At 42.4% G+C, this 25919-nt stretch overlaps 2 protein-coding genes across 14 annotated transcripts in view; one reads left to right on the top strand and one right to left on the bottom strand.

Moving 5' to 3' along the window:
* The window catches only part of LOC111953870 (aspartyl/asparaginyl beta-hydroxylase), a 55194-nt gene extending 41706 nt beyond the window's left edge, over window positions 1-13488 (top strand). For all 13 annotated transcript variants that reach the window (XM_070435612.1, XM_070435610.1, XM_070435611.1 and 10 more), the window contains 15 exons: window positions 1082-1135; window positions 1292-1390; window positions 1555-1602; window positions 6392-6433; window positions 6956-7041; window positions 7166-7252; window positions 7484-7634; window positions 7914-8050; window positions 8336-8434; window positions 9700-9789; window positions 10027-10164; window positions 10433-10568; window positions 10723-10814; window positions 11044-11177; window positions 11866-13488. In XM_070435612.1, the coding sequence (XP_070291713.1) occupies window positions 1082-1135; window positions 1292-1390; window positions 1555-1602; window positions 6392-6433; window positions 6956-7041; window positions 7166-7252; window positions 7484-7634; window positions 7914-8050; window positions 8336-8434; window positions 9700-9789; window positions 10027-10164; window positions 10433-10568; window positions 10723-10814; window positions 11044-11177; window positions 11866-12016 (1544 nt within the window). In that variant the 3' untranslated portion in view covers window positions 12017-13488. The remainder of the gene's footprint in view (window positions 1-1081; window positions 1136-1291; window positions 1391-1554; window positions 1603-6391; window positions 6434-6955; window positions 7042-7165; window positions 7253-7483; window positions 7635-7913; window positions 8051-8335; window positions 8435-9699; window positions 9790-10026; window positions 10165-10432; window positions 10569-10722; window positions 10815-11043; window positions 11178-11865) is intronic.
* A 731-nt stretch (window positions 13489-14219) lies between these two features.
* Window positions 14220-25919, bottom strand: part of LOC111953590 (clavesin-1-like) — a 21794-nt gene continuing 10094 nt past the window's right edge. Inside the window, exons 4-6 of the mRNA XM_023972968.1 lie at window positions 23134-23244; window positions 22365-22597; window positions 14220-15015 (exon numbers count right to left, since the gene is read on the bottom strand). Coding sequence (XP_023828736.1) covers window positions 14934-15015; window positions 22365-22597; window positions 23134-23244 — 426 coding nt within the window. The 3' untranslated portion in view covers window positions 14220-14933. The remainder of the gene's footprint in view (window positions 15016-22364; window positions 22598-23133; window positions 23245-25919) is intronic.

Below are 25919 nucleotides of genomic sequence, written 5' to 3'. Positions count from 1 at the left end.
AGACCACTTCTCAGTTCCTATGCTTCCTGGCTGATGTTTTGGTCACTTTTGAATGCTGGCGGTGCTTTCACTCTAGTGGTAGCATGAGACGGAGTCTAAACAACCCACACAATGGCTCAGGTAGTGCAGTTCATCCAGGATGGCACATCAATGCGAGCTGTGGCAAAAGGTTTGCTGTGTCTGTCAGCGGAGTGTCCAGAGCATGGCGGCGCTACCAGGAGACAGGCCAGTACATCAGGAGACGTGGAGGAGGCCGTAGGAGGGCAACAACCCAGCAGCAGGACCGCACCTCCGCCTTTGTGCAAGGAGGTGCACTGCCAGAGCCCTGCAAAATGACCCTAGCAGGCCACAAATGTGCCACCAAAGTACATTCATCTCTAGGAGACCGAATGCGTCTCATTCCTGAGCGTATGACGGCTGCGTGGTCCCATGGTGTTTATACCTGCGTACTATTGTTTGTACAGATGAACGTGGTACCTTCAGGCGTTTGGAAATTGCTCCCAAGGATGAACCAGACTTGTGGAGGTGTCTGTGGTCACCACCTGCAGAACCATTCCTTTATTGGGGGTGTCTTGCTAATTGCCTATAATTTCCACCTTTTGTCTATTCCATTTGCACAACAGCATGTGAAATTTATTGTCAATCAGTGTTGCTTCCTAAGTGGACAGTTTGATTTCACAGAAGTGTGATTGACTTGGAGTTACATTGTGTTGTTTAAGTGTTCCCTTTATTTTTTTGAGCAGTGTATATATATATATATATATTACAATGTGTGTTTGTAACTCATACGCACATTCATACTTACATGAGTCAGTTTTGCATGACATTTGTTTAGAGGATGAAATCAATGCCGTTAACATGAAAGGTGAGATATTCAGTATGTTTTCATTATTCATTGGCCAAACAGAGTTTTTGTACTCTGTCCTTCCCTGCCTTCTCCTTGGTTAACTGGTCTTGGTTAACTGTGACCTTGCATTGACCAGTAAGCATAGCTTATTGCAGTGTTTTTATTAGACGTTTTGAATGGTCTGTGAATAGTTAGTTAGTGTATTTATGAAGTGTTTATTTGTTTGTCTTGCAGAAGAGTCAAAGCAATTTACTGACCGGCCAGGCTCCCAGGAGACACGGGAAGCAGGTGTGCTGTGCACGCACGCACACACACACACACACACACACACACAAACCAATGCGTTATCTTAGATCAGTCCTCCTTAACCATGTACCATATAAACATGCTTATATGGCACTGAAATCAAATCTTTAGTATGATTACAATTGCAATACAATGCAGAGGCTAAATCAGTCCCAGAACCGGAGGCTAACGTGGAATCTGTTCCGGAACTGGAAGCTGTCCCACAACTGAAAGATGAAGCCGTCCCAGAACTGAAAGGTTAGGARTATAACAAGTCTTGTACCATAGTCTTAAACCATTGTTTTTTAAAGGAACATTCTCAGTTAGAGCGCCTGTGTCTCATTGAAACGAGGCACTATTGAATAATGTTGATTTCCTAACTGTGCTGTACCTACCTGCCTGTGCATGTTGGTTTCTTGCAGAGGAGCCAGTGGCAGTAGAGGAGGAAACAACACAGGAAGATTCAGAAGGTGGGTTTACCAACACACACATTTATGCTTTATTCACAGTAAACATTTGAACAGACATAATCACATCGTATGCCAACAGTTAAATCCGTTAGGGTTGGCAGTCAAATAACATGGGACTTTAGGTACTCTAATGGTACTCTGATGCAGACCAGGCTATTTTGTAGAGTAGCCTTATATACGTCAGATCAGCCGTCTACAGCTGCTGTTGACAGGCAGGCTTGACGTGGTGGCGGCTCAATGCAGCTGTCACATATAGCTGTGTATGTAATTATAGCACCTGTTGGCGTTTCCCAGTGCTTCCAGTCATTCAAGGCCACCTCAAAGGCCACTTATGTGACTGTCATTTCTATGGAGGGCTTCACCTGCATGTCTAGGGTTGTGTGAGTTTGCGCGTTTTGCCATTTGGTTTTAAGAATGTTCTGGCTTCCTTTTTGGGTGGTTCTTGCTTTGATTTGTGACTCAAGCGCTTGGAAACTGTGGTATTGGCTGCTGAGAGTGCATTTGTGTCACTGATTGACACATGAGTTGGCTCTTAACCGTGGAGTTGTCTCGATGTTCAATAGACGTGGTGTGTAACACTACAAGACTAGGTATCAAAGTCGCTCAGTTTCTCCTAATAAGCCTTGACTGATATACGATGCATCAGCACCCTCTTCTGGTTATTAACTGCAAGGGCAATGTTGTGGTGAGAGTAACCCTGCCTATACAGCAGTAGGGAAAACACTGTTCTGAAGTTGGAAAGTGGAAAGTGGGGTGCAATTTGAAAAGCCCCACAGATCCCTGGCCTATGGTATTTATCCAATTTGCCTGGTAAATTGTGACAACCACTCTTCTCATGTCACTGCTCTGAAATGTAAGCTCAGGTCAGAACCTAAAATGAATTCTTTCTTCAGTTTATTCCTGGTTGCGTGAGACGTCACTTTTATTTTAATCTGTGAGATTTGTAAAATATGAGCAATCCATACAGTCATGAAAAAAGCAGACCTCTACGATTTCAAGTTTCTAGTATTTCAGAGTGTTACTGCTGTTGACGTCATGATTTTTGTTACTGAATTGGCGAGCACTAGTTTATTCTCTATCCAATCTTTTATATAAACCTTTTGTTTTTTCTCAGAAAGTCATTATGCTTTTTAAGCCAGATGTGTTTTTGGGGCTCAAATGTGTCTTCCTTTATCGTGTAATGTTTTTTCAACCATGCTTTAGTTTGATGAGTCTGAAAAGCTTTATTTAATATTTGTTATTTGCCCTGCTACTGTGTGTTGATAGCATTCATAGCATTCTTCTAGCTGTCATTTTCTTCCCTTTTGGGTCATTCCACCTCAAAAAGCACAAGAAAGAGGATTTCGACACCCACCATTTCCAATTGTTCTGAAATCGTTTCAGTAGTTAAAAACAGATGAGATTAGCATTCCTGCAACATTATTTTGTGGAAATATAATTTGATCTCTGAGAAATTAAGCTAATTGATTGCACCCAAATTGGACTTTAAAAAAAATTATACCTTTATTTCTACAAGGAACACAGACTGGGACCACGGTCTCTTTTACAGCTAGGCCCTGCGTATACATGTTTACACATACAGTTGAGGTACAATGATTAAGAAACTACACAAGACAAACAAAACCATCACAGATAACACAAAAAAAAATACAGCAACAGATTACATTTACACGTAGGTTATTCCCCTAGCAGCACAAGAACCTGCATTACCCGAAACAGTTACAAGCAWTACAAAAATAAAAATCCTCCAATAAATGTTTAAAATGGGCAAGGGGGACAAGAGTCTCAAGTTTAAGTTTAGTCTGCAGGCTATTCCATAGGCAAGGAGCGTAACAGGAAAAGGCAGCCATTGCCAACTCTGTGGAAATCGCATGGGCCTCAAGTGTAATCCATGTTGAGACCTGGTTTTAGGAATTATAATTCTAATGTTGATGAGTGATGATAAATAAGAAGGTAGATTATAGGACTCATATTTTAAATTATAGGACTCATATAATATGCARTAAAAATAGTACCCGATATCTGATTTGGACCCAAAATTCTAATAATAAATAAGACGAGGTTTCCAAAGAAATTGTCAAAATCCACCCACGGACCTCCGACATCCCACACMAATCCCACCCCAACAACGAGTATCAGTTCTCTATGTCTGACAAGTAGTATGGAGCTGCGGCTCTGAGTATTTTTTCTTTATCCTATATAATGCATTCTCAGTGAATTTGGTGATGTTTTTTTTTTCTATTCAGAGAAATTTGTCGTTAKGTTTATGACCCGGTTCTGACCACTAGATGGTGCTGTTTCTTCTATTAGGTAAGGCACATTTTTCCATGATGTATGCCATGTTAATGATATCTGAGTGAGAGTGCCTGCGTTTTCGGTCGGTATTCAGCCATGATTACTACATGTTTAGATGACTGGCTAGACTAACTGACCAATCTAAACATTGTTAGCTGACATGGCTGATTGAGTGACWGTCAGTGACTGACATAACAATAGAAAAAGTACTGATGCACAACCAAATTTYGAAATTGCACCTTGTGTATTCTACTATTCTAACTCTAACCAGTAAGTTGAGACCCCGACTGAGTTCATAAAAAATATATATCTATATACATTCCAGGGTTTTTCTTTTTTTTGTATTTTCTACATTGTAGAATAATAGTGAAGACATCAAAACTATGAAATAACACATATGGAATCATGTAGTAACCAAAAAAAGATTTAGATTCTTTAGATTTAGATTCTTCAAAATAGCCACCCTTTGCCTTGATGATAGCTTTGCACACTCTTGGCATTATCTCATCCAGCATCATGAGGTAGTCACCTGGAATGCATTTCAATTAACAGGTGTTAACTTTGTTAAAGGGGAATTCCTTTCCTTCTTAATGCTTTTGAGACAATCAGTTGTGTTGTGACAACGTAGGGGTGGTATACAGAAGATAGCCCTATTTGGTAAAAGACCAAGTCCATATTATGGCAAGAACAGCTCAAATAAGCAAAGAGAAACGACAGTTCATCATTACTGTAAGACCTGAAGATCAGTTAATACGGAAAATGTCAAGAACTTTGAAAGTTTCTTCAAGTGCAGTCGCAAAATCCATCAAGCGCTATGAGGAAATGGGCTCTCATGAGGACCACCACAGGAAAGGAAGACCCCGAGTTACCTCTGCTGCAGAGGATAAGTTCATTAGAGTTACCAGCCTCAGAAATTGCAGCCAAAATAATTGCTTCACAGAGTTCAAATAACAGACATCTCAACATCAACTGTTCAGAGGAGACTGTGTGTATCAGGCCTTCATGGTCGAATTGCTGCAAAGAAACCACTACTAAAGGACACCAATAACAAGAAGAGACTTGCTTGGGCCAAGAAACACGAGCAATGGACATTAGACTGGAGGAAATCTGTCATTTTGTCTGATGAGTCCAAATTTGAGGTTTTGGTTCCAACCGCCGTGTTTTTGTGAGACGCAGAGTAGTTAAACGGATGATCTCCACATGTGTGGTTCCCACCGCCGTGATGCATGGAGGAGGAGGTGTGATAGTGTGGAGGTGCTTTGCTGGTGATACTGTCAGTGATATTTTTTTAAATTCAAGGCACACTTTACCAGCATGTCTACCACAACATTCTGCAGCGACACGCCATCCCATCTGGCTTGCGCTTAGTGGGACTATCATTTGTTTTTCAACAGGACAATGACCCAACACACCTCCAGGCTGTGTAAGGGCTATTTGACCAAGAAGGCGAGTGATGGAGTGCTGCATCAGATGACCTGGCCTCCACAATCACCCAACCTCAACCCAGTTGAGATGGTTTGGGATGAGTTGGACCTCAAGAGTGAAGGAAAAGCAGCCAACAAGTGCTCTGCGTATGTCTGAACTCCTTCAAGTCTGTTGGAAAAGCATKCCAGTTGAAACTGGTTGAGAGAATGTCAAGCGTGTGCAAAGCTGTCATAAAGGCAAAGTTTRGCTACTTCGAAGAATCTCAAATAGAAAATATATTTTGGTTTGTTTGACACTTTTTTATGGTTACTACATGATTCCATGTGTGTTATTTCATAGTTTTGATGTCTTCACTATCATTCTACAATGTAAAAAATAAAGACAAACCCTTGAATAAATAGGTGTGTCCAAACTTTTGACTGGTACTGTATATATAATATTTTGTTTTTACTCTGACATTTCGCAACCAACCRTTAACATAAGTGGTTTGTGACCCATACTTTAAGAAATACTTAACTAATAGCAGGAACAGCACCATCTAGTGGTCAGAACCTGATAATGTAAGGATGTAGGATGGGACATAAACCTAACAACTTCAATTACTAATTTCTCTGCAGGGGAAAAAAAMCATTCCCAAATTCATCAGAATACAACACATAGGACACATAAGATGAAGAAACAATACTCTGAGCCACAGCTCCATACTTCTGGTCAGACATAGAGAACTGATACTGTATACGTGTTGTTGGGGTAAGATTGGCATGGGGCGTTTGGTGGCTTTTGACCATTTCTTTGGAATCCTTATGTCTTACTCATTATTTAAAAAAATGTGGTGGTCCAAATTGGATGTTATGTACTAGATTTAWTGAATATTACATGAATCGTATAATTTGGGTGCAATCAATTAGCTTAATTTCTCAGAGATCAAATTATATTTCAACAAAATAATGTTGCAGGAATGCTAATCTTATCGGTTTCTAACTACAGARACGATTTCAGAACAATCAGAGATGGWGGGTGTCATGGCTTGCTGAAATGACATGGAATGACCCTTTATTATGTCTTTCAGGMAATGCAGAGGACCAACCAGAGGATATGCTCAAATACAAAGGTACGTGTTCTTTTGATATGGATTCCTATGGTGAACATGAGCTTTCTAGATTAGCAAGGGGTGGCCAACCCTGCTGGAGAGCTAGCCTGTCGCAGGGTTTTGTTCCAGCCCTACTCTGACACACCTACTWATTCTACTAATCGGCTGAATCAGGTGTTTACGTGTAGAAATGGAGCAAAAGCCTTCACACATAGAATCTCTCCAGGATGGTTGGCCACCCCAGCACGTTAGTATTGTACTTATTCTCCTTAGTTGGCATTCGTGTCGTCCCACCTAGCCCTGCCACTGAAACTGTCTAGCTTTTCATTCTGAATACAGTCATTTAAATGTCTACCCACTGAGTCACAATGAGTGACGCATCTGGAAGTACGTTTAGAGTTGAAAATAAGAGGGATTACAGTTTGGTCTGCAATTTCATTGAGAGACTACATTGTAATTTTCTGAGGTTGCACCCACCCACACACACATGTTGAGTGATACACCCAATAGCTCACTTTTATGACTTTCTGTTCTTCGTTTCAGCCAAAAAGAAGAAGCCTAAACTCCTGAATAAATTTGAGAAAACGATCAAGACAGAAATTGATGCGGCTGAGAAGTTACGTAAAAAGGTAGTCTTATGTTGTCCTATTTATAACACTGTGTGATGTTTTTAATTAACATGCTCTTATCTTGAAAGTAAATGGATGAATCAATGCTGATCTGTTGTTTCCCATGTCTTGTTTCACCACCCAGGGGAAAGTGGAGGAGGCTGTCCGGGCTTTTGACACTCTAGTTCAGCAGTACCCCCAGAGTCCAAGGTGTCGCTATGGGAAAGCCCTGGTGAGAACCACAGTCTAAATACTGTAGCATGCCATTCTCCTGGTTTATTTTGAACTGATTAAACAAATATTAACCCTTTAACAAGTTAAACACTAAGTGTGTTTATCACTTTAACTAAACTTCAAATCTTAAATMATGTTTACTATGATCCTAAAAAGTGGGTGAAAATTGCACCCATGTAAAAATAGGGAAAACGCCTGAAATGTTCTGGGGCCCATTATGTATGTTCAGGCCGAAGATGACCTGGCAGAGAAGATGCGCAGCAACGACATGCTACAGAAGGCCCTCAGCACRTACAAGGAGGCGTCAGAGCTGCCCAACGCCACGCCTGACCTCATCAAGGCCACACTGAAGAAACGGGCCGAACGTCAGCAGTTCTTAGGTAACCTACAGGGCCAAGCATGCTGGAGTGCCTACACACACACACAAATTACACCGTACATTTTTCTTGTGTACTTAGTTTGAAGACCATTACGCGACTCCGATTAATGTAATTTGGTAAAGTGGTTGTTGTAGTGGTTGTCTTTTCGATTTAATGTAGTATTTAATATAATTCATTCAGTATTTTGAAATACTTTCTCTAATTGAGATTACTGGGGATTGTGGTTGTGTGCATAGAGTGTGTTGTGACTCCCTCCCTCTCTCTCTCTCTCTGGTGTAGGTCGTATGAGGGGTGCCTTAGCCACGTTGGAGAAGCTGGTACAGATCTTCCCTGAGGACGTGGCCCTGAAGAACGATCTGGGCGTGGCTCACCTGCTCATCGGAGACAACAAGAGCGCCAAGAGGGTCTACGAGGAGGTGAGCCGTGGTCCAAGTCATCACCATTCTTGACTGCTTTGGGGTTTCCAAGCATTCTTTTCTTTCTGGGAAATAATGTGTTGAAAATGTCGTGATTTTGCTTTGCAACACATCTTCACCTGGTCTGCTTCAGTAAACACATTACTAACAGAATTGTAATTTGCAAGATTACACGTAAATGAAATGTATCTAGCGTGACATTTTCAGCAGGGAAATGTCAATGAGTGTCACGATTGAATGTTTGATTAACAATTGACGATTTCTAAATTATGTGTCCCCTGGTAGGTGTTGGCCATTGCACCAAGTAACGGCTTTGCTAAAGTCCATTACGGCTTCATCCTCAAATCAGAAAACAAGATAGCAGAGAGCATCCCATTCCTCAGGGTAAGTACTGTGTGTTTTATAAATAATACATGAATCATGATCACACAGATTCAAACCACTCATTTTTGATCCTGAAACCACTCTCTCTGCACTGAAACCCTCTCCCTGCACTTAAACCCACCTTCTCCTGCACTGAAACCCCCTCTCCCTGCACTGAAACCCCTCTCCCTGGCACTGAAAACCCCTCTCTGCTCCTGAACCTCTCCCCTGCACTTGAAACCGCTCCCTGCTTCACCTCTGCACTGAAACCCCTCTCCCTGCACTGAACCCCTCTCCCTTGCACTGAAACCCTCTCCCTTGCACTGAAACCCCTCTCTCTGCACTGAAACCCCTTCTCTCTGCACTGAAACCCTCTCCTGCCACTGAAACCCCCTCTCTCTGCACTTGAAACCCCCTCTCTCTGCACTGAAACCCCCTCTCTCTGCACTGAAACCCCTCTCTCTGCACTGAACCCTCCCTGCACTGAAACCTCTCCTCACTAAAACCCCTCTCTCCCCTGCACTGAAACCCTCCTCCTGCGACTGAAGACTCACCCTCCTCGCCTGCCACTGAAATCCACCTTCTCTGCCAGTCGAGCTGAAAAGCCCGTCTCCTGCATGAAACCCCTTCTCTGCACTGAAAACGCCGTGCTCCTGGCCTCGAGATGACCCGTCTACGCCGCCAGACTCCCCTCTTCTCAGCGAGATGAGCGTTGGAACCCGTCTCCCTGCATGAAACCCGTCTCCCTGCACTGAAACCCGTTCTCCCTGCACTGAAACCCGCTCTTCTCCACATGCAGCAGCTGAAACCCCTCTCTCTGCACTGAAAAACCCCTCTCTCTGCAAGCTTGACATCAAGTCCCATAGCGTACTTGCTTTCAGTGCAGCAGCGGTGAAGAACGCCCTTCTCTCTCATGCCACTGAAACCCCTCTCTCTGAGCAGCTAGAAGAACCCCTCTCTTTGCACTGAAACCTCTCTCTCGCATGCTAACGTAGAACCGCCTCAGCGCGGTTTCTTTTGCAGTGCAGATGAAAAACCGCGCTCTCTCTGCACTGATATATCACGCCTTGCTCCTCGTAGGAGCGATCTTCACCGTCGCCTTTGAGCACGTGAAAGCGAGTGACATGCGTGCTCTGCAGGCGTGATTAATAACACTCGCCGTGCTCTGACGGTTGCACTGGAAACCGCGTCTTCTCCATCTGCAGGACACTGAAAAGTACCGGTCTTTCCGAGGATCAATAAAGACTGTGTGCATTTAGTCTATAACCCCTCTCTCTGCACTGCAGGATGGTTTGGAATCAGGAGACCCTGGCACAGACGACGGCAGGTTTTACTTCCACCTCGGAGACGCTTTACAGAGAATGGGAGACGACAGTGTGAGTTAAGATCAAACTCACAGACACCAAGCTTACACCAATACTGACTCCACAGCAGCAGTATTCACTAGATACATGTAGTAACTTCACAGAGTATGATATCAGTATGACTTATCGTGATAGTACTTTTCCTCTGACAATAAGATAAAACAGAGTATTTAAATGTAACTTTATAATATGAGTTCAAATGTGTTGGTTTTGAAATACTACAAGCACAATGGTCTTCTCCTCTTCCAGGCCTACAAGTGGTATGAGAGAGGGCACCAGAGAGGTCACTTTGCCTCCGTATGGCAGCGATCTCTCTACAATGTGGACGGTCTCAAAGCCCAGCCATGGTGGACGCCCAAGGACACTGGCTATATGGATCTAGTCAAGGTACTGTAGATGATGACAACTTGTCTCATCTGGTTGTCTTTTCTCCCCGATAGTCACGGAGTTCRATAATGTCTAGAGGGAGCACGTCCTCTCTTTTCCTTTGATCTGTTYTGTGACAGCGTGGGCAGAAACATGGAGGGCTCCCATCTTAAAATAGTCAATTCTTCTTCATTTGAGTTTTGACCTGGTGTAAAGCTGTGCTTGGACTGACCATAGTATGAATAATATGAATATAATATAATATGAATAATGTGTGTCTTTGTCATAGACCCTGGAGAGGAACTGGAGGACCATTCGAGACGAGGCCCTGTCAGTGATAGATAAAAGCACCGGCCTCTTTGTTCCAGAAGAGGAGAACCTCAGAGAAAAAGGGGAGTGGGGCCAGTTCACACTCTGGCAGCAAGGTAAACCAATCAAACCCTTCACAACTAGCACCTGGCAAGTCCCTATGTCAGAAATACACTAAATGTAATTGAATGGAAATAATSCTAAGTATAGGTTTAGTGGTGTCTGAACCTGGCCTCTAATTCCTTGTTTCTCTTCTCCTGTTCCTTGCAGGCAAGAAGGCAGGGGAGTCCTGCCACAGTGTTCCAAAGACCTGTGGCCTGTTGGAGCGCTACCCAGAGGCAACAGGCTGCAAGAGAGGACAGGTAGGTCACCCCACCACAGAYGTGACTGACATGCCAACWATCAGACAGATGGACAGACAGCCTGGCCATTTTTTAAACATAATTCATATTTAATTTCAGCTCTGTTCACTTTCTCTGGGTGTATGACTGCCTCTCTCTCTCTCTCTGTCTCTCTGTCTCTCTCTCGCTCTCTCTCTCTCGCTCTCTCGCTCTCTCTCTCCCTCCCTACCTATTTCTCCCTGGGTTCCAGATCAAGTTCTCGGTGATGCAGCCTGGTACTCACGTCTGGCCCCACACGGGGCCCACGAATTGTCGCCTGCGCATGCACCTGGGCCTGGTCATCCCAAAGACAGGCTGCAAGATCAGGTGCACCAACGACACCAGGTAACATCTTCCACAGCCATCAACGTCATCCCCTTGTTACATCTAACATCACCCACTTGTTAGTTCTTGGTACAGTGTAAGACTGAACATTTGAGTGCTCTGTACTTGATTGTCACTCAAGACCAAGTGTAGCTGAAAAATATGTTATGTCGATTTTGTGGACTGTCAGTCCTTGCATCCATAGCTCTGTCTACRAATTTGAGTGGTTACAYTTCCCCGGCCCCAACCCTCTCAGSTTTATACCAAACGAACTTGAGGAGYTGCCATTAAATAAAAACTCATGCATGTGGCTTCATTAAAGCTACAATTCTTAGTTGTTACATCCACTTTTCAACTCATTAATTTAGGATATAAACCCATAGATTTTTGAAGATTAGAATTTATAAATGCCTCGTGAGCTTAGTTCAACTGTCGTACCACATCAGAACCCAAAATATACGCTTGTTTACCTCCAATGTTTGTAAACCATGTAAGTGTAAACAAACACTATATAGCTTCAAAACATGGTTAAACAATCATTATGATATCATAGAAGGTCAGTCCCTGTCTATAAACTTGACAGTGGTTACATTTCTCCAGGCCCATCCCTCAGCTTTTTACCAACACAGAGCCGTGGTGGCACTTTATTGTTTCAATGAAGGACTCTAGCTTTAACACAAAGGCTATGGTCTCTGCTGTTCTCTTCCAGGGCTTGGGAGGAGGGGAAAGTGCTCATCTTTGATGACTCCTTTGAGCACGAGGTGTGGCAGGACGCTGACAGCTACCGGCTCATCTTCATCGTGGATGTGTGGCACCCCGAGCTCACCCAGTACCAACGGCAGACTCTCTCCCCCATTTAAAGAATGTACGGCAAAATGACTGACAGACTGTCACCTACTGGAGTGCTGGGGTTAACACTCTTGACCCATAAGAACGGAAGGGTCCATAGTATCTGGTCTCTGTCTGTCCACCCATTCCTTCACAGTTGGCCATTTTAGGTCAAAGGTGACAAATGTGACACTTGCCCTTCAAGGGCTCCATTTTGGAACCGTCTAGAAGAGTTACTGAAGGCCCTGTCAGATTGGAAAAAGCCTTAGTGACACTTTGGAACACTGACTGCTAAATGTGGTACTCGCCAACTAGGTGTTTAGGCCAAAATGTGGATTTACGGTAAGGTGTGGGTTTAATATCACATAGGCTGTGTTGTAAATGTATCACAAGTGCATTCTTGTTTTTCATTAGTCAACCAAAGTGCCGTGTGTCTGAAACATACCTAACATACAAACGGTAACTGAACAAAACTTTAGTATTGCAGCTAGTGATTTTAATGTTGTATAGTTACTGATATAATTTCTTAAAGAGATCGTTTTCCTGGTTTTTATCMCAATCTTAATCGTTTTCTTTCCTCAAGAAAAGTTTTGATGATTTTCATGTTCAAGTCTTCAAAAACGTGAGGTAAGAACTAAAATAAGATTAGAGTAACACGGAAAACTATCCCGCTAAGATGTTGCTAAGCTAGCTAAAACTCTGCTAGCTGTTGTTTCTCTAACACTTGATTGGTTATTACACAGCTCTTATTGCATGTAATGGTCATGCATTAACTTCATGTTACTTCCATAGCTTTATACAGTAATCTGACTCTTACTTTTTTGGGGGTTCTATTTTTAGAAATACAGAAACACTGCTTATTAGGTCATTCCATTTCACTCGTATGATTTTCGCATGTCACTTTAGATTAATGGATGGGACATCACAATGCCAAGAATGTTTTTATTGCAGTTAATATTGTAAAAAAAAACATATTTTTGTACGCTGACAATATATTTTCAACTGTGCCTTGACCTGGGAGCACACTCAGCCCATTATACTCAACAGGCTTGTCTTTGTAATTTAAAGTCCTGCCAAACTTGTGTATTTACATTCTTAAATGTATCAAATATGAACATTTTACTGAAGGGATATATTTTGTACATGCATAACATTTGAATGTTTTATAAAATGCTAATTTACCTGTGTAAAACTTAGGCAGGAGCATGTTGAATGTACCCCAGTCTTGTCACACTGCATTCCAAACCTGGGTCAAATACATATGTCAAATACTTCCCAATACTTCAAATGCACTTCATTTAGTTTGCCATGTACAATGGAATAGTCCCTAAAAGGAGAACTCCGAGCTAAATAAAGTGCACTACATAGGCTATACTTGAGTATTAGAAAGTATTTCACCCAGGTCTGCTGCATTGCAGGTATAGCAAAGCTGACTAGAAGGGGTCTTTGCTTGACCAGTGTTGATATTCAAAAGGAAAAAGAAATGCCGAAGCATATTCTTCTAGATGTTGTTATTTAATCACTCTCTATGTGCGTTGGTAATCCGCTTCATCGCAGCAATGAAATCATGTCCAAATCAGTCCAGTGGTATTATGCTGAGTTCATGTGCTATCAGAATAATCAGAAACTCAGGACTAAGAAATTCCTGGCAAGCCCACGGACTCATCATAGCTACCTGTTTCAGATGTCCAAAACCGCTCATACTGATCTTATAAGTAGGAAATACGAGTGGGAAACGGGTAACATCATTGTACCCCACGTTTCCTACTTCAGAGGAGTATGTAAACACATCATAATGCCATGGGTCRGAGTCATTCGTTAGGACTATTGGATGTCATCCTGTCTGCCCAAAAAAGGATGAACTTTTCACCCAAGTGTGGCTGTCTGTCATGGACATGGGTGTCTTGGGGTTATTTGTTTGGGTTGTGATGATAACACATTGAAGTTATCCTCCTGGCTTCAAAATTGTTTCTTAGTTACAATGGGGTAGTAAATCAAGCACGTTCACAAAAGCCACATCGTTTGAGAATTATTTCACGTTTTGTGGTACTCTGTTATGAATTTATCACTTTTTGTAGTGTTGAAATCACTGAGCTGTTCCATCTGTTGTAACTTGGCCTGCCAAGTAAGTAATGCATCTTTCAATTCTATTTTGTATGTTGTAATTAGTTGCACTGAATAATTGTAAACTGAATAGCTTCTTTTCAGTAAATGAAAAATGAGGTCAAAATGGTGTCAAGTGATATAAACAGAAAGTTGTGTTTATTTACATAGGTAGCTTCATTTGTATAGTGTAACAATAATGTGATTAATCTCATTTGAAATTATACTCCGTTGTGTGATTTTCGATGACAACCTGAACACACACACCCCGAGACACTAACACACACACGTAATGAACACAACACATAACTTAAAATACATTTCCTATACATTCTTTTAAAGTTGACTTAAATACATTTTGGTTCGATGGAGGTCACACTGATAGTGCAGTAGCCCTGATAAATATACAATCTTGAAATATATTGGCTTTCATAGAAACGACAGCCCCTAAAACAGTAAGATACAGTAGTTTGGCATTCTGTTTGCGGGGCTTTTGGAAATTTAACTCGGCCAGTCAGTGTTTCCCAGTGGTACTGTTAAAACAAACATTAGTTTAATCATTCTACTTTTATCGGCATTGATTTGGATGGCTGGTGACCTATAGTTTTGCCAGTGAAAGTGGATGGCACAGCTTTTGAAGGTCCTGAACTGAAACTGGCACTGGCTCACAGTCAAGAGATGAGAGGGTTTCAGTACAGCAGCTCCATGTGAACAAGGGTTTAGTCTCCATTTTGGGTCAGTGCCTGCGTTTTTGACTTTCTCAAAGTTCAGTTTAGGGTTTTGGAGTCAGTGGGGTTGGAATCCAAATTAGAGTGCTTTGGATACAATGTGGACGGATCGGAGTGATCAGTCCAGAGCCAGGAGTGGCTGTGCCGTGTTGTCCCTGTCAGCTTGCCGTAGGGTACCCGGCTCCACGGCTGACTCGGACCTGAGTTAAACAACAACAGTAAGAGATGGTAATTACTATCAACAGTATAATGGAGAACGTTTAGCAGGGACCAGGGTAATATTGATCAAAGAGAGAACTAGTCATACAGTATCTGTGGTCATGATGCAGTTCTAATACATTACAAGACTAAACATGGATCACCCCTCTTACTATGTCTAAACATAAACTGAGAACCAACCATTTGGGGGGGTAATCCAGATTAGGAAAATAGCACACTGTTTTATATCCTAAAAACACATTTGACTACCAATGSTAAAATGCATGACATAATACTCCTCTCAACTCATATCCATGCGTCAACACAAAGCCTCCCTGCGTTATTGTCTCATTTAGCTACCAGGAAGTACTCATAATATGCTAGGTTATGACTGGTCCATTAAAGATGAGTTCAACAGTCCAGCTGAGGAGGGCAATCCAATGGGGATCAGGCTAGACTAAATCCCTGATTCCCTGCTCTGTGCTGTGCTTTTTAGAGCGCTTTAACACCAGTGGGGGAGTTTAGCGCTCCCCTCCCCTCATCTCCCCTTGTAAGCCCACTGATTAAAATCACCAGCAGATGAAAATGGAGCCTACCCAGAGCTCACTCTGCTAAGGAAAGAGACAGTGGCACAAACATGTCCTTCTGTCTACTGAGATTTAGATATTCCAAATTTAGCTTGGTTTAATATCTTTCAGATTTGATGTGATGAGTTTTGCATTGCATTGCATGATTACCCATTCAAATGTTGCTTCAAATATATACATTGAGTATACAAAACATTAAGAACACGTATTCATTCCATGACAGACTGACCAGGTAAATCCAGGTGAAAGCTATGATCCCTTGTTGATGTCACTTCAATCAGTGTAGATGAAGGGGAGGAGACAGGTTAAATAAGGCTTTTTAAGACTTGAGACAATTGAGACATGGATTGTTTGTGTACCATTCAGAGGGTGTAAGGGCAAGACAAAAGTGCCATTGAACATGGTATGGTAGTAGGTTTTTGATGCTCAACAGTTTCCTTGACAGAAATGTGKGAATACTTTTGACACCTTGTGGAGTCCATGCCCCAACRAATTGAGGCTGTTCTGAGGGCGAAATGGGGGTTGCAGCTCGATATTAGAAAGGGATTCCTAATATTTAGTATACTTAGTGCACATGTATGCAACTTTCAAAATGAAATGCTTATATGCCAGTGAAAGTTCCCAATTCAGATTTTTCATAATGTATAGCTCATTAGCCTTAATGAAGCCTCCATAAACCATTTACCAGGCGTACATACTGTATACTGGACAAAAATATTAACACAACATGTAAAGTGTTGGTCCCATGTTTAATGAGCTGAAATAAAAGATCTCAGATATTTTCCACATTCACAAAAAGCTTATTTCTCTCATTTTGTGCAGAAATGTGTTTATATCCCTGTTAGTGAGCATTGCTCCTTCGCCAAGACAATCCATCCACCTAACAGGTGTGACATATCAAGAAGCTGATTAAACAGCATGATCATTACACAGGTGTACCTTGTGCTGGGGACAATAAAAGGCCACTCTAAAAAGTGCAATTTTGTCTCACAACACAATGCTACAGACGTCTCAAGTTGAGGGAGCGTCTAATTGGCATGCTGACTGCAGGAATGTCCAAAGAGCTGTTGCCAGGGAATTGAATGATATTTCTCTAGCATAAGCCGCCTCCAACGTCACTACCGCAGACCATGTGTAACCATGCCAGCCCAGGACCACATCTGGCTTCTTCATCTGCGGGATCATCTGAGACCAGCCACACGGACAGCTGATAAAACGGAGTATTTCTGTCTGTAATAAAGCCCTTTTGTGGGGAAAAACATTGGCTGGGCCTGGCTCCCCAGTGGGTGGGTCTATGCCCTCCCAGGCCCACCCACTGGCYGCGCCCCTGCCCAATCATGTGAAATCCATAGTTTAGGGCCTAATGAATTTATTTAAATTGACATTTCTTTATATGAACTGTAATTCAGTAAAATCGTTGAAATTGTTGCGTGTAGCGCTTATATTTTTGTTCACTATAGATGCTTCACAGATCATGTATATGGAACTGTAATTCTATACTACATACAGTACCTAGTGAAAGTCTACACATTTTGCTGCTTTAAAATTAAATCTAAGGGATTAAATTAGATTTTTTCCTACCGATCTACACAACCTACTCCACATTTTCAAAAATAAACATTCTATAATATTCATAATTCATCAAAAATCTAAAATGTCTTTATTGCGTATGTCTTCACACCTTCTTTCAATAAAATTTTCCAAATATTTTACTTTGATTAATGATTAAGGTAAAATATCTGGAAAAATATCTTGAAATTAGATAAATTACATGTATTAAGCCTTTTTTAGGTTAAAATTAGTTGAATTATATGCCATTGATGTTAGATAATTTAGCTTGATAAGAAAAAATAATAATGTGAATTATCAATCAATATGAGATATTTAGGCTTGCTTAGATTTCACTTTTTGCATTGATGTTGTCTTGCAGTATTACTCAACGGCCTTGTGGCAAACCGAATGGTTGATTTGGAGTGGATTTTTTAACAAAGGCTTCCTTCTTTTCACTTTGTCATACAGGCCAGTAATGTATAGTGAATGCAATGTTGTTGATGCTCTGTATTTTCAAGTATTGTGGTGGAGGCATCCTGTTATGGGTTAAAAAGTCTGAGGAAAGCCCAGAAGCGAAGCCTGAAGAAACCCTGTCTCAGTCTTCTGGATACCTAACCCTGGGATAGTGTTTTATTTTTCATCGGGACAATTAAATAAATGTTAATTCCAGAATTGCGTTCCAAGAGGTATTGAGTGTTCCTGAATGGTCTAGTCACAGTCCTGACTTAGATCTGCTTGAAAATCAAAGACATTGTTTGAATATTGCTGTCCAACAATGATTCCCAACCAAATGTATTGAGCTTGAGCAATTTTGGAGAGAGAAAAAACAATGGATATACTGTATGTTGCCCTAACAGGCTGACTACACCGTCGCGTCGCGTGCGCGAGCATGGCAAAATAAATTCCGAAATCTATGTTATTCARTTATTGCGCGCGTCTGCGTTGCCAAGGGCTAAAATAGAAATCAGTTCTATTTCTGAAGCAGATCGCGCTGTAAGTCCTGCCTCTGCCATCTCCTCATTGGTTTATAGAAGCAGGTACCCACGTGCCATCTCCTCATTGGTTATACCCACGTCGGTGACTGAAAGACGAATGAGGTCAGTGGCAGTAATGCACCCAATTTTCTGAAAGTTGCCAATCGCAATATAAAGTCAAGAGAAGAAAAAGCCTGGAAGGAAGAGAGATGACTAGAAACGATTCGGTTGACCGTTTTATGTGTGGTTTAATTGTCGGAGTAGAGGACCTTGTGCATTTCAGGTAAAATAACAACTCAATGTTTATATCCCAGGACAAATTAGCTAGCAACAGCAAGCTAGCTAAATAGGATAAATTAGCTAGCAAGTGCAAGCTAACTAGCTAAATTGCCATAAATGTTTAATGATTTTTGACCTGTCTCCAAATTAATATAATTGGTTCAGAGTTTGTTTTGATATTTTAACCTCCGTGTCGTGATCGCGTTTGGTGTGGGGGGACAAAATAAATGTATGCGCGATGGCGCTAGATGGCGCACGCGCGCAGCCGGTTTGGGTTCCATGTAAGAGTAGTGCAAAGTTGGTAGAATCCCACTTGCTTGAGTAGCAATAGAGAACAAAAGAGGAAATWMTATAATATAAATTCTAATTCTATAGTTAAAATATAAATAATAGTGGGCTACTTTGAATACAGTGTTGTTTGACATGACAACGAATGAAAATGTCATGGATGAGTTATTGTGACAGGGTAGGAACCAAAGTGATGTTCAGTGTTTCCTAGGGGACCCTATAATCTTTGGCTACATTAAATCTTTATTCATGTAGCCAACATATTCATGCTTTTCCTATTCCTCTTTGATTTCGAGGATACTGTTGCACAAACAACWTGCTGATTTWGGCCTCCACCAGCACTGGTATAAGGGCTGTATAAGCTAGCTACGTTTGCTCTGACTCAGTACTTTTATTAGCTAGTTAGCCAGCTAACTAGTGATTAGCATTAGTGGCTAACACTATTTAGCTTAACTTGCTAAGAAAATACAAACTAGCTGTTTGCAAACTAATATTATAATTATAGAACGCTTGTGGATTTATATTAAGATCAAAGTGGAAACAACATTGTTGTCATCAACATTGTTGCATGTGCTGCATTGACCATGCAGACTGAACGAAAGTGTCTCTTGGTCAAGCAACAACTGCGCTCCTTGAGTGACGGGGTGGGACTAGGTCTATTGAAAATGGCATGGAGAGAGTGGAGAGGGATGACTCAAGTAGCGGAGTAAACTATGCAAATGGATGTTACACACGGCGTATCACATTTAACAAACCAAACATTCAAATACCGTTAGAGAAGGTAAAGTAAAAACCCAAACCGGTCCGTGCATCAATACCGGTATATAAACTCAGCAAAAAAAGAAACGTCCTCTCACTGTCAACTGCGTTTATTTTCAGCAAACTTAACATGTGTAAATATTTGTATGAACATAACAAGATTCAACAACTGAGACATAAATTTAACAAGTTCCACAGACATGTAACAGACCAAGTAACAGTCAGTATCTGGTGTGGCCACCAGCTTTGCACCACATTTACCAGTTCTTGCTGTGAAATGTTACCCCACTCTTCCACCAAGGCACCTGCAAGTTCCCGGACATTTCTGGGGGGAATGGCCCTAGCCCTCACCCTCCGATCCAACAGGCCCCAGACGTGCTCAATAGGATTGAGATCCGGGTTCTTCGCTGGCCATGGCAGAACACTGACATTCCTGTCTTGCAGGAAATCACGCACAGAACGAGCAGTATGGCTGGTGGCATTGTCATGCTGGAGGGTCATGTCAGGATGAGCCTGCAGGAAGGGTACCACATGAGGGAGGAGGATGTCTTCCCTGTAACGCACATCGTTGAGATTGCCTGCAATGACAACAAACTCAGTCCGATGATGCTGTGACACACCGCCCCAGACCATGACGGACCCTCCACCTCCAAATCGATCCCGCTCCAGAGTACAGGCCTCGGTGTAACGCTCATTGCTTCGACGATAAACGCGAATCCGACCATCACCTCTGGTGAGACAAAACCGCGACTCGTCAGTGAAGAGCACTTTTTGCCAGTCCTGTCTGGTCCAGCGATGGTGGGTTTGTGCCCATAGGCAACGTTGTTGCCAGTGATGTCTGGTGAGGACCTGCCTTACAACAGGCCTACAAGTCCTCAGTCCAGACTCTCTCATCCTATTGCGGACAGTCTGAGCACTGATGGAGGGATTGTGCGTTCCTGGTGTAACTCGGGCAGTTGTTGTTGCCATCCTGTACCTGTCCCGCAGGTGTGATGTTCGGATGTACCGATCCTGTGCAGGTGTTGTTGCACATGGTCTGCCACTGCGAGGATGATCAGCTGTCCGTCCTGTCTTCCTGTAGCGCTGTCTTAGGTGTCTCACAGTATGGACATTGAAATGTATTGTCCTGGCCACATSTGCAGTCCTCATGCCTCCTTGCAGCATGCCTAAGGCACGTTCACGCAGATGAGCAGGGACCCTGGGCATCTTTCTTTTTGTGTTTTTCAGAGTCAGTGGAAAGGCTTCTTTAGTGTCCTAAGTTTTAATAACTGTGACCTTAATTGCCTACCGTCTGTAAGCTGTTAGTGTCTTACCGACCGTTCCACAGGTGCATGTTCACTAATTGTTTATGGTTCACTGAACAAGCATGGGAAACAGTGTTAAAACCCTTTACAATGAAGATATGTGAAGTTATTTGGATTTTTATGAATTWTCTTAGAAAGACAGGGTCCTGAAAAAGGGAGGTTTCTTTTTTTGCTGAGTTTAGTAAAGTACGGTTTACCGCCCAGCCCTACTCCASACTGAAGTGAAACAGCAGCAATCAAAGGCTAACGCAACCTCCTTGATCTGATACAACACTAAACACTAAGAATATTCAACAAACCCACAATTGACCCAATTGTCTATAATCTGCCTTAGCCATCCGATCATGGCCATCAGTAGGTTCATGACATGTCAACAATCACAGCTGGTATTTCTTCACTGGATGCTCTGAGGACGATCTCAGATGACCAATAACACACAAGCGTTCCCAGTATCCCTTATCGATGGTTGTCACTATCACCAGTACGACAAGATATCAACAAAAAAAATCTGATTTGAAAGTGAACCCTAAACTCAACCATACTCTTTACCATGTGCCTACCTCTAACCTTTAACTAAGATCTCAAAGATACTTTCTGTACTCATACACTTTCACAATATAGTTAATTTTGACTTTAAAGCTTGGCCACATAGATGGAGTCCTCATCTATCCTATCCATCATGAGAGGGAGGTTCATGCTCTCTGCACCAATCCCCCATCCAGGCCCGTCCCCTCCAGATGCTGTCCCCTGGGTTAGGCTCCTAATTAGGTGGAGCGTGGCAAACAAATGAGACTGGGGATCCCTGGGATTGGAGCAGACACTGGCCGGGGTCAATGAGAGGGTCTCTTAAGTGCTTTTTTAATTATATCAATTCCGAGAAGCCTGCTCTCCTGAGACCTGATCCTACATGACTTTCTGTTGATTGCAGAGGAAGAGAGTAGTGCATGCGGCCTGCTACCGTGGAGGAGGTTTGTCTATTTTAATGACTGCTCTCTCTCTCGCTCTCTCCCTCTCTCTCTGACCTTCCCCTTTGCTTGAGGACAAAGAATCCATCTACAATACTGTATACTGTTTTCATGTTCAGTCTCTTATAGATAAACCTTTAACTTGTAAAAGGGTACAATTTCGAATAGCTCTGAACCTAAAAGGAATGTCTTTTTTTAGCTGGGGGGGTGAATGTCAAACTGCAGTGGCTCTCTGACTGAGTGAGCTGTTTGGTGGACAGTAGTGGGCAAGACTCAGGCCTAATGATCACCTCAGACTAAAATTGGTATTTCTGAGGATTCACACTAGCCACTGGTCAGTGGTCAGCCCCATAGAGGTCATTATCTGAAAGTCTGTGGACTGCGTAATTGCTCTGGCAGACTTCAAACAATCGGTCGATACTAATGAAGAAGAATGTCAGCGAGACACTGGATTGATCCGTTTGTGTTCTCTAACTTTCTGTTTCGCTTTTTGTTAACTTCTTGCATTACTATACTATAGCTAGTGTTGCAAAAAAGGGGAATATTACCCAAATTCTTTTATATCCCCCCAAATCCCATATATTCCGATGGATATTTTCCATCTGAAAAATTCCTGGAATTTTGCAACCTTTTCTGTAGCTCACCTTTTCATAAGTTTGTTGGCACATTCCTTATCTCCGCCACCATAGCTCCCTTTGACATGGAGGGCGTCGTAGGTGAGTGTGTACTCCGTCTCGTCGTTGTAGTTGGGCCCTAAGAGGGTCCGTGCCCAGATGCCCATGTCATAGGGCGGCAGTGTGCCACCGAACTCGGACGGCAGACAATCGGGTAGGATAAGCTGGTGTAAACTGTTGAGGTTGTTCCCGTGGAGGAAAATCTGTTGGGAAGAATTTAAAAAAATCTGATTTATTTAAATTTGTATTCACATTTGTTTATTTAATGTATTTATTTATCTGGTGTTCAAATTTATTCAAGGGAGCCCTGGCCAATACGTTTCATAACTCTCTTACTTCTTATTTTTAACCAGTGTCATCAGACACCCCTTCAAACATTTGACGCTAGAAGCTGTATTACAAATATCTTTTAGTTTTCCCATTAATCTAACCTGCACTATCCTGAGGAAAAGTTTAAGTTGAAACTACCCCAAAATATGTGAATCTCAAATACTCATACTACGTCTTAGCTCTATAAGTGCAGACTAAATGATATATCCCCTTTGTGTAAACTTACATTTTATTCAACTWGCAAAGATATTTAATGACATCTCTCGATCTGGCTTTGTCAGCTCAGTAGTGTTCCACCTCTACCAGCCCTGAGCTTAACCACTCAATATGACTGCAACAGTTACAAAGAGGTGGAGAGAAAAGGGTAGGGCACAGAGAATGTAACTGAAGTAGTGAAAAAGGCAATTACCCTTTTCCTAGTCTTGTCCTTGAGGAAAGGCTTGATGATGGTGTACATGGCGTGGATATACCAGGGCTGGTTCACAAAATGGATCCCACCGAAGCGAGCAGGGAAGCTGTCCTGTAGTGAAGTAGGGAGGGGAATATAGGTTGAGTTATACTCAAGTAAAGTATGATTTCATAGGTTGTTTCATTAACTCTGCTTGCTTTGAACTCTATTATTTTAGTTACAATAGAGACTTGAAATACCATAGCATAATAATWAAAAAAAAGTTAAAATCTTAATATGAAATAATATGATAAAATGGTAGGCTAAGCCAGTTCCTCTGTCCTTCTCTATCGTTATAGCTAAATTAAATGGCATTCATTATTTTATTGAAGAGGTTTTTGGACAGAACAGTACAGTACCCTGCAGCAAAAGGGACAAAGGGGAGCAGCGCAAGATCATGACAGAGCTTCCAAGATACTGATTAGGAGGATTTCCGTTGCTGTTTAAAACTCTGCTGGCCATCTACAGTGTGCAATACTGCCTCAGTGCATTGCTTGGGGATGCCCCTTCCACCCTTGTAATCGACACCTTTAACGATTGCGGTGTAGCATCAACAATGCAATCCCCATGACAAAACCATGTAAATACAAGGCTTATGGTTCAGTTATTAAGACAAAGGCTGAATCATTCAGCAGATTATGAGTCTCACAAGATTTCATTTTGTGAAAGCGTTTTTTTTTTTAAACAGAAACTCAGCAAAAATGAAACGTCCTCTCACTGTCAACTGCGTTTATTTTCAGCAAACTTAACATGTGTAAATATTTGTATGAACATAACAAGATTCAACAACTGAGACATAAACTGAACAAGTTCCACAGACATGTGACTAACAGAAATGGAATAATGTGTCCCTGAACAAAGGGGGTTCAAAATCAAAAGTAACAGTCAGTWTCTGGTGTGGCCACCAGCTGCATTAAGTACTGCAGTGCATCTCCTCCTCATGGACTGCACCAGATTTGCCAATTCTTGCTGTGAGATGTTACCCCACTCTTCCACCAAGGCACCTGCAAGTTCCCGGACATTTCTGGAGGGAATGGCCCTAGCCCTCTCCCTCCGATCCAATAGGTCCCAGACGTGCTCAATGGGATTGAGATCCGGGCTCTTCGCTGGCCATGGCAGAACACTGACATTCCTGTCTTGCAGGAAATCACGCACAGAACGAGCAGTATGGCTGGTGGCATTGTCATGCTGGAGGGTCATGTCAGGATGAGCCTGCAGGAAGGGTACCACATGAGGGAGGAGGATGTCTTCCCTGTAACGCACAGCGTTGAGATTGCCTGCAATGACAACAAACTCAGTCCGATGATGCTGTGACACACCGCCCCAGACCATGACGGACCCTCCACCTCCAAATCGATCCCGCTCCAGAGTACAGGCCTCGGTGTAACGCTCATTCCTTCGATGATAAACGCGAATCCGACCATCACCCCTGGTGAGACAAAACCGCGACTCGTCAGTGAAGAGCACTTTTTGCCAGTCCTGTCTGGTCCAGCGATGGTGGGTTTGTGCCCATAGGTGACGTTGTTGCCAGTGATGTCTGGTGAGGACCTGCCTTACAACAGGCCTACAAGCCCTCAGTCCAGCCTCTCTCAGCCTATTGCGGACAGTCTGAGCACTGATGGAGGGATTGTGCGTTCCTGGTGTAACTCGGGCAGTTGTTGTTGCCATCCTGTACCTGTCCCGCAGGTGTGGTGTTTGGATGTACCGATCCTGTGCAGGTGTTGTTACACATGGTCTGCCACTGCGAGGACGATCAGCTGTCTGTCCTGTCTCCCTGTAGCGCTGTCTTAGGTGTCTCACAGTATGGACATTGCAATTTATTGCCCTGGACACATCTGCAGTCCTCATGCCCACTTGCATCATGCTTAAGGCACATTCACGCAGATGTGCAGGGACCCTGGGGATATTTCTTTGGGGKTTTTTCAGAGTCAGTAGAAAGGCCTCTTTGGTGTCCTAAGTTTTCATAACTGTGACCTTAATTGCCTACCGTCTGTAAGCTGTTAGTGTCTTACTGACCRTTCCACGGGTGCATGGTCATTAATTGTTTATGGTTCATTGAACAAGCATGGGAAACAGTGTTTAAACCCTTTACAATGAAGATCTGTGAAGTTATTTGGATTTTTACGAATTATCTTTGAAAGACAGGGTCCTGAAAAAATAAAATTTCTTTTTTTGCTGAGTTTATATGCACTGAACAAAAATATAAACGCAAAATGTTGGTCCCATGTTTCATGAGCTGAAATAAAAGATCCCATACATTTTCCATATGCAGAAAAAGCTTATTTCTCTCAAATTTTGTGCACAAATGTGTTTACATCCCTGTTAGGGAGCATGCAATTAGCATGCTGACTGCAAGAATGTCCATCAGAGCTGTTGGCAGAGAATTTAAGTTAATTTCTCTACCTCCCTTTGGCAAAGCTGACCACGACTCCATTTTGCTCCTCCCGTCCTATAGGCATAAACTCAAACAGGATGTACCCGTGACGAGAACTATTCAACGGTGGTCTGACTAATCGGAATCACGTGGACTGGCAGCCTCAGAAAATAATATCGATTTATACGCTAATTCGGTGAGTGAGTTTATAAGGAAGTGCATTGGAGATGTTGTACCCACTGTAACTATTAAAATCTACCCTATCCAGAAAGCGTGGATAGATGGTGGCATTTGCGCAAAACCGAAAGCGCGAACCACCGCATTTAACCATGGAAAGATGACTGGGAATATGGCTGAATACAAACAGTGTAGT

This window comes from Salvelinus sp. IW2-2015, linkage group LG27, assembly GCF_002910315.2.
Source record: "Salvelinus sp. IW2-2015 linkage group LG27, ASM291031v2, whole genome shotgun sequence".
NCBI lineage: Eukaryota > Metazoa > Chordata > Actinopteri > Salmoniformes > Salmonidae > Salvelinus > Salvelinus sp. IW2-2015.
The sequence above is the reverse complement of the archived record's forward strand: the minus strand, read 5'-3'. Positions and strand labels throughout refer to the sequence as shown.